Below are 9,344 nucleotides of genomic sequence, written 5' to 3' on the forward strand. Positions count from 1 at the left end.
ACTAGCTAGTCCGTCAAACAATAAAGTGCAAGGACAAGGGTGGGTCAGATTGTGCACAGGGATGGGCAAGAATTGACTATTAATATAGAAGAAGAACCCCTATTTGACCTTAGAAGGTTAACTAAATGCATCGAGAATATTTTGGTTTTACTTCTTATATTATTCTTTTACAAAGTCAAAATAAAGTAGAAACTTGAGTTTAAATATAGACTTTTAGTATGAAAAATGTTTTCTTGATGTGTTCATTTTACTAATTATCCGTTCATGCATTAATAAAATCATTATCTTCTAAAGAGATAGGATAAAGAGAGTTTAACTATTTTGTTTGCATAATCTTATTAAATTGATAACAACGTTTCTGAAAAGCATTTAAACGGAAAGGAAGAGCGAGAAGACTTATAACTTTTCTCTCTATGGAATAAGAGCTTGCTTCCCTTCCCAATAGAAATTTTTTATTTGAATTTGTTGTTTTATTTTATTTTTTGCATATCGATCTTATTTATAATTTTAACTTTTCATCTTATTAATATTTGTCTAAGATTATACATTTATTTTTTGTATTATAAAAATTTTCATATCTTTTCTACATCAATTAAGTTACACATGAAATGTTTAACCCGCGCTTCTAGTCTATATATAATTTTATGCAGGGCAAAAGATGGAATAGCTAATAAGTGAATAACCCATACATGAATAACCAAATCTTGCATAACTAATACCTACATAAAATAATACATAGATTCCCTCATAACTAATCCATGTATTAGCAGATTAATCCTTCGGACATTCATGGTTTACACTTGGATTCTTTTTATTTTATCTATATAACTAGTACTAAGTCTTACAACTAAAAATCACTATTTTTTCAGTGATTCTCCTACTGAAAATATTTAGTGGCTATTCTCATTAAACGTCGGTGGGAAAAACCTAACTAACAGTTTTTTCACACGGAAAAATTAGGAAATTTTTCAACTTTTCAATGAGAACCTGTTTTCCACCATGCGTTTTCCTAATGAGCTGGTTCGGTGGGAATGAGGTGGAAAATCATGTTTTATAACACAAATTTCCCACTGAATATCGGTGGAAAAAACCTCTTTGCAGTAGTGTCTCTTGACTCATGTTAAAGAGCTCCAAGCACATTACCTTCTTGGTGTTTAATTAGTTGCCTCTTATCTGGGACAATTACCAGTGTAAAGTTGTTATAGATGTTGGATTCTTGCACTTTGTCGTATAATCATTTTATTCTTACAGATGCCATAGCTAAGCTTGAATTCATGGAATATATGCTATGTGGTTCTGACCAATATGGTTTAATCTTTCAATTGCTGTGTGATACTGTATGTATTTAAACTTGGTTATTGATAAAAGAACGCGAAGAAGCAGTTTCAATTCTTGTTTGGTTTTCCCACTACTGCCTGTTTGAAATGTTCGATTAACAAATGCGTTTCAAGGGGTAAAGTGCCGACAAAAAAACTCTGCTAGTTTTAAAACTTGAAAGCAGGACTCTAATAGTGCCATCTCTTTCAATTTTTAACTTGTCAAATAGTGCTGCATGGTATTTAGGCGTTTGTTATCCATGGTACCGAGGACATGAGACATGACCTTAGATAGAAGGGTTTGGAGGTCGCAGATTAGAGTAGAGGGTTAGATGATAGTTGAGCGTTCTCTTGCTTTACCGCTGGATAGATTAGGTGATCGAATCTGTGCCTACATTCTTATCAGTAGTATTAGCACTATTCTCGTAGTTTCTTGTTCTTCATTTTCTGTTACCACTTGTGTTTCATGTGCTTTGATTATCGCATTATTTAGTCATTGTTACTGTTCTTTTCTTTTTTCGAAAGCTATGTATTGTTTTTCATATCGCATTATTTCGTTCTTGTTACTGCTTTCATTTCTGTATTTCAGTAAAGCTGAGAGTCTATCGGAAACATAACCTCTCTATCTCTATGAGGTAGGGCTATGTATTGTTTCCGATTGTTTCTGAATGTCTTGGACTTCTGATTTCACTAGTTACCATCATTCTCGGTGAGTTTCCATCACACAGCTGGTAAGTCCTAGATGCATCCAAAATTACCTAACGTTAGTGGCACGATGGCTCTTGCGTAGTTAAATATCTTTACAAGGAAAAAAATATCCTCCTGTATCCTGCTCTCTCTTTGCTATGCAGACGAAAAATATCCAATAATTGGCTAATGTTATTGTTCTTTAGACTGGCAGATTTTACTGAAGTCCGATAGTAGTCTAGCCAACAACGGTTACGTTTTATAAATACTTTTACGTGTAGGTGATTTAGTTACTACTGGTGGCAACATAATTGTAAAGGTCGAATGCTCCATATAGCATCTGCTCCATACTGTACATTCTTATTTCTTCAGTAAACCAGTTGAAGAAACCAACAAAAGAGGAGATAATTCGAGACTTAGCTCAATCTCTACATAACAAAATTGGTGGTGACTTTGCTGACCAAATGCTTCCCATAAACAGCTCCTTCAAAATTCTTGGTGCCACCGGTCTTCTGTAAACACATATCCAGAGGCTCTATTGCAGCATCGAAGTTGGGCTATACGAAAAATAAAACACACATGATCAGAAATGAATGTTACCCCGTACCATCATTTTTTTTACTTTAATTGTGAGGAAGTCTTAACCTCATAAAAGTAGGCCACGCAAACACGATATTTGGGAGACTTATTGATGACCCGGTGCAACGTTGATTCATAAATTCCGTTTGATAAGATCTACCAATAGCCAGCAGACAAGAACAGCTTACGTACAAGCGTAAAAATGATGAAAAGAGTTGCAGTGCAAATTGAATACCTTCAACATATCTCCTATGTTGCACACAAATGTGCCAGGGATAGGTGGTGCTGATATCCACTCGCCCGATTTGTTTCTCACCTTAAAACAACTCAATATGATTAGTATGAAACAAATCGAGTTATATATTTCATTAGCAATTAAGCCCTGTAAATCAGGATGAACTTCAAATCATAAAATAACGATGTAAGACGAGGCTTTACAAGTAATATAGAGAGTAAGCACTAAGGTCTGGGAAGCCAAATCTTCCTCAGCAGCTTTCAAAGAAAAAAAAAAAAAAATTGCACAAGGAACATAATTGTACCTGAAGGGCAACAATATCTTCATCCTGGTTGACTAATGTCAATAGCCCTGTAAGACAAGAAAACAAGTTTATCATGATTAGTAATGAATGTGGATAGGGTGCTATCTTTGAAAAGATCGGAAACTTTACCATAATCTGTATGGGCACCACTGAGATTTATTTGATTCCGAGAAAAGAGATGGACAACACAGAAAGAAAAAAACATCACTCATTGGAAAAGAGATACACCAATAACAGGAAGAAAAAAATCTGGAAAAAAAAAGAAAAAGAAAAAAGAAAAAACAATAACGACTAACACCGCGACTTACCATCCAACATCATTCTCAGCCTTATCGTGTCCATTTGAAATGGAGGCAGCAGGGTAGCCAATTATTCGCAAGACCCAAAATGGATCGCCACCTATCTCACCTTCCATTAAATCTGCAGATCCACCCAACGCTAGAGCAATTCCCCTCATTATCTTTCGTGATAGATCTGCCAGCAATATAACATAAAACTTCACCAACTTTTTTTCAGTTCCACTATAGAAGCTTTTTATCAGTTGCAAAAATGTCAAAGGAATATGTAATCTAAAGAGCAAGGCACCTGTGCAGCGGTCAATATACTCCTCCATTAACGGCTTGAAATTAGGAGGATTACTTGGCCTGCATAAGAAATAATGTACTTGGGCTAAACAAATTGAAGAAACAACAAATCCAAAGTAGTCATTTAGCAGTCAGCAGCATAAATCAAGGGGAAGTAATAACAAGGATCTACCATATGTTGGATCCTTGCATAATGTCACCAAGATCTCCATACATCCCATGTTTCACTTCTCTATAGCACTGCCAACCATAAATGAAATCGAGGCGAACATGCATCAAAGATGATTTAGTAACAGCAGTAGCACAATTACTAAGAATCGTTAAACAAAGTATTCCTACAAAAGCTGTGTCAAAACACATGTGAAAATAGAAACTGACATTGAGAGGAGTTCACATCTATAACATCGCAAACAGCAGAAATGCTGTCCATAGTTGATGAACGGTCTTTAACAGCAAAAAAGAAAAATTTCTCGTTTTCAAGAAGACTTTAATCAACTCTTCACAGTTGAACCAGAAACCCAAATAATTGAAACAAGACCTCACCTAAAAGGGAACGAGCCCCAATGTCAAGAGATGGAGAATATATATATATATATATATATATAGAAACTCCGTACATTGTTAAAAAGCTCTGTTCCTCTTTAACACACACACATACTCTCATATTTAGACACTCAAATGTTCTTTGTTTCCACCACAGACTACTTTGATCAGACAAATACCACAGGCTACTTCGATGTTGCCTTTCTTGTCCACCTTTGCATCAAAAGATTGTGTAATTACACGTCTAGAATATTATTGGGCTAAAACAGCCCAAATATACTCTTAACATGGTACGATATTATCCGCTTTGTGCCAAGCCCGCACAGTTTTCCCTAAAAGGCCTCACATCATTAAGAGTTTTCAAACCTTATCAGTAGCTTACTTTTCTTTCCAGCTACCAATATGAAACTTTGTTCACACATGCTCTACAAATATCTTATAGCCACAGTAATGCAATCCGTTCCAGTTTTATAGAACATCATAAACTGGAGCAAACACTCCCAAACCTCCAAATTGTCAGTTAATAATGGCGAACAGCTATGTACTGCATAATGTGTGAGAAATTCTAAGCGTCTACTCCGAAATGGTAGAGTAAAAGAAACGTCCAAAGAAACAGAACTAATAGAGATAATACACAATTGGGTCATAATAAGAAAAGAATATAGCTATAAGCACGAGGTTACGCGTGAAAATAGACTTAACTTTGATCCAATGCAAATCAAAATCCAGCTCAAAAACTTTAGATAATGGTGAAGAAACCTAAGTAAGCTTGAAAAATCCTTATACAAACAAGTGGTCTCCAACATATATACCATAAGTAATTAACGTAACATACATCAATAGCTTCATGTATATCAGGTATGCCTTTGGTTATATTCTCTCCAACTCTTTGATATCCTCTGCTTTCAAGATACATCAGCAATCATTAGTTAAGATAACATATAGAGATAGTAACAATTTAAGATACTGGGTAACAACAGGAATAAACCTGTATCCTGTTGCTGCAGAAAGTTTGATCTTGATTTTTTCCTCATAGGGTTGATGAAAATATTCGCGTGTTATGCTTTTAACCTCTTTCATAAGGTAAACAGGGATACCATGGCCCTTCTGCAAGATTGCGAAACAGAGAATAGAGAAGGTAAAATGGTTACTAATCCAACAACAATCAGAGAGTAACGATTTGTATTACGAATGATCCATATATAATTTAAACTCAGGAGAAATTTAGCTTCTTGCACAGTGATAGCACACTATTTTCCCAAAAATTGCAAATTCGATTAGATATAAAAGCATTAGGCTCCAATCAAGACCACCAATAATATGGATAGGTACAAATATTAGAAGGAGAAGATTAATTACCACATAAAAGAATCCAGCTTCTCTACAAGCCTGATCTAATTGTTTAACAACTTGAGCTACACCTTCATCTTGAGCTATATTTGGATGATCCCATTTCTCCAAAAGAGGACTTATATCTGTCTCATATAAAAAAACTATATTTAATTTTCACAAAACCAATGGAACAGTTTTAATCAGCGATGTCCAAAACGAGAATACATGAAATTATATTAGTATCCAACAAAAATAAACATGATAAGGAATTGAAGATAAGGCTGCAAAATTGGGTTGAAAATTCAGACCTATTAGAGGGATAGACTTGAAATCCGTAGCCATGTGCTTCAAGCTTTTGCAACTGTTGTTCTGCTTAGCTTGTTAGAACGATGTTGTCGATGCAGTTAGAATCTATCAGCTAAGCCAGGTCATCAATATTGGCTGATTCCTGTAGATAAGATTCCTCGCATGGCCAAATCTAATTAACTAACCGAGTAATTATTTGACAAAAAATGGTTACTTATGCTGGGAGTATGTTTAAAATAGTTTCATAAATATACTTTATAGCAGTTTTAGTCCTTTAAGTTTATAAAGTGAGTATTTTCCTTTTTATCTCCATCAAATATTTAACAAGGTTTTGTGGTTGGGTTTAACAAGAATTGTGAAAAAATCATCGATATCTCATGGTTAGGTTTCTGGTATATTTTATATCATTTCTTATGTATAGTTTTTTTTGAGGTGCAATCTTTGCTATTCTGGTCTACTTCTTGTGTATGATACAATTTTTATTGTTGTGGGTAAATCCGTCAACCGGTTCGGTTTTACCGGTTCAAACCGGTAACCGGAACCGGTTGAACCGGTTCCGGTTAACCGTTTATTATATACCGGTCCGGTTTCAATTTTTTTGGAACCGGAACCGGTTAAACCGGTAAAACCAGAGCCGGACCGATCAAACCGGTCGATTTTTTATTTTTATTTTTAATTGTAGCCGTTGGCAGCCCAATGGACCGTTGGGCAACCATTTGCAAAAATGACCGTTGCCAAACGGTCCCCAACTCATTTTTTGCCCCCCGGTAGTAGTGGTATTGTTAGGCGGGGGCTTAATGAGGAAACATTTGTGGAAGAAACACCTAATTTAGGTATTGATATTGGTGGAAATAATCCACTTTTAGGTCATGAGGCAATGCAACAACATTATACCGACATTTTTAATGAAATTAATGATGATGATGATGATGAAACACAACCCCCGAAAATCCCATAGGAGATACATGTCCTGCACAATCACATACACAAGACAAACCGCCTGAAACTCGTAAGCCAACCGCTAAAATTTGGAAATTATGACTAAGGATAGGGAAAGCCAAACAGCTAAATGTACCCTATGTGGACAAGTATTTACTTTTAAGCAAGAAACTAGTAATGATGGTGGAACGGGTACACTAAATGGTCATATGAGAAAGAAACATATGGATGTTTGGGGAGAGCAAACGGGTTCAAATGTGGGGGGATTCAAATGACGATAGACCCACAAACCGGTAAAAATTTTAAGTATGACAAGAAAAAAGAGCATGTAGAAATAGCTAAAATGGTAGCTTATGATTGTTTACCATTTTCCTTTCCTTCGGGTTTGGGGTTTGTTACTTACATTCATTGTTGTTATAATCCGTTATTTGAGGGTATTCCTAGAAGTACTTGTAGAGCGGATGTTATAGATTTGTATAAAAAATATAGATTTTATTTGCGCCATGTATTTAATTATTTAAATTGTAATGTTTCTCTTACCGCTGATTTGGGTCTTAGTCTTAACAAGTTAGATTTTTTGGCTATTACATGTCATTGGGTTGATGACAATTGGGTTATGCAAAAAAGAATTATAGCTTTTTTATATGATGAAGGAAAAGGTCGTCACGATGGAAAAAATTTAGCGGATTCAATGTCTACTATTATGAGATTTTTTAACATTTATAGAAAAGCACTTTGTATTGCTTTCGATAATGCTTCTAATAGTACAAAGACGATTGGTCTTTTAAAAAGAGAACTAAACCCTCCGCTAAGAAATATTTTTCATGTAAGATGTAGTTGTCACATTTTAAACTTAATTGTTAAAGATTGTCTTGTGCGTTTTGTCGATTCTATTCAAAAAGTTAGAGATGCGGTTGCGTTTCTTTTTTGTAATGCTAATAGGGGAAGAATTAGAGATTTTAAGAATGCTTGTGTGGAAAATAACCTTAGACTTAGGAAAATTCAAGTAGAAATTGAGACTAGGTGGAACTACACTTACATTATGCTACAACAAGCATATGAGTATAGGATTCTCATACAACAAGTTCACAACAAATATAATATTAATAGTGATGATTGGTTAAATTTTACGGATTGGGAAGATATTAAGAAATGTGTTGAACTCTTAGAAATTTTTTATAATGCAACTCTTGTTTTTTCTAAACAATTCTATCCCACGGTAACCGGAATTTTAGTCTACTTAGCGGAAATAACTAGAGTTTTACAAGAGTATAAAGATAAACTCGGTTATCAAGCGGCTATTTTTGATATGACAACAAAATTTAAGAAGTATTTTTTTCTCATCCCAACTTTATTTATATTGGGTTCTCTTTTAAATCCTTGTTTAAAAGTGTCTTATACTAAAGCATTGGTTGGTCAAATTTATACATTTTTAGAAATTGAAGAGGGAGTTCAACCATCTTTAGCTGAAGCCGAACTCGCTATTGATGACGAGTTTAGAAAAAATTAAGCTATAAATAACTTAAGTTATAATATATAAGTATATATAGTATACATATAACTTAAACATATATATATATATATATATAAGTTATATAACCTAAGTATATTGATATATATAAGTATATTCTTAGTATATTTTAGATATATGTAGTATAACTTAAGCATATAACTTAATATATATATATATATATATATATATATATATATATGTATATGCTGTCTGTATTGCTATTAGTCAGTTACTATATAAACCTTACTTATAAATAAATATAACACATGTAAATATACCTACAATATACTAATAAATACTATAATATATATATATATATATATATATATATATATATATATATACAAAAAACAAAAGACAAAAAAAAAGAGGTTTTGCCACTTTTGAACCGGACTGGTCCGGTTTCGGTTATTTAACCGGTTAACCGGAACCGTTGGCCGGTTCCGGTTTTTAACCGGAAACCGGCCGGTTTGTTAACCGGTTACCGATCCGGTCCGGTTCAAACCGGTTAACAGGCTTAGTTGTGGGATCTAAAATCCACTTGGCAAAATATGAAAGAAGACTCACACAAGTTTTGTCGCCACGTAATACTTGCGCGTCGAGCATAATAAAAATTTTGTCATTACTACGGAGTATTTTTTTAACCATTTGAAACATGGACTTATATGTCGGTACTAGTTTTTCCCGTCTCTGTGTTATTTTGTTAGTACGTGTCACTTGTCATGTATTGCATCCTATACATTATTGACTATCCAGTACCTTTTTGATTAGTAAGCTTAATCGAACAAAGTTAATCCAGAAACTAAATGAAGTAAAAAAAAAAAGTACAGTACACAACACAAGGAGTGAGAAGACAGTCACTAACTTACATACATACTTGTAATGGAGATAATATTTGTGACATTTATGTGTATAGTTTGCTCGCGGTGCACTACTGTTTATATGCTGAAACTGATCTTTACGGGGTGAAAATTTTCCAAATTTGTTGTTGTGAACGTACAAAAGC

At 34.2% G+C, this 9,344-nt stretch overlaps 1 protein-coding gene across 1 annotated transcript; it reads right to left on the reverse strand.

The window, feature by feature from the left end:
* Nucleotides 1-2,314: 2,314 nt before the first annotated feature.
* LOC132622719 (probable 2-oxoglutarate-dependent dioxygenase At3g50210) lies at nucleotides 2,315-6,095 on the reverse strand. The gene is made up of 12 exons (XM_060337373.1): nucleotides 5,889-6,095; nucleotides 5,608-5,723; nucleotides 5,237-5,355; nucleotides 5,084-5,147; nucleotides 3,878-3,945; nucleotides 3,707-3,765; nucleotides 3,430-3,595; nucleotides 3,251-3,270; nucleotides 3,122-3,168; nucleotides 2,818-2,898; nucleotides 2,649-2,738; nucleotides 2,315-2,560 (listed from the first exon to the last, which is right to left on the reverse strand). The coding sequence occupies exons 1-12, from the start codon at nucleotides 5,920-5,922 to the stop codon at nucleotides 2,432-2,434; spliced, it is 993 nt and encodes a 330-aa protein (XP_060193356.1). The 5' UTR covers nucleotides 5,923-6,095; the 3' UTR covers nucleotides 2,315-2,431.
* Nucleotides 6,096-9,344: the final 3,249 nt, after the last annotated feature.

Source organism: Lycium barbarum, chromosome 12 (genome assembly GCF_019175385.1).
Source record: "Lycium barbarum isolate Lr01 chromosome 12, ASM1917538v2, whole genome shotgun sequence".
In the NCBI taxonomy this organism is placed as follows: Eukaryota; Viridiplantae; Streptophyta; class Magnoliopsida; order Solanales; family Solanaceae; genus Lycium; species Lycium barbarum.

Excerpts from the sequence above, each read along its gene's own strand:
- LOC132622719 (XM_060337373.1), bottom strand. The coding sequence starts at position 5,922 with ATGGCTACGGATTTCAAGTCTATCCCTCTAATAG. Across the intron at positions 5,724-5,888 it reads CAAGTCTATCCCTCTAATAG|ATATAAGTCCTCTTTTGGAG; the intron begins GTCTGAATTTTC and ends TATATGAGACAG. Across the intron at positions 5,356-5,607 it reads AAGCTGGATTCTTTTATGTG|AAGGGCCATGGTATCCCTGT; the intron begins GTAATTAATCTT and ends GCAATCTTGCAG.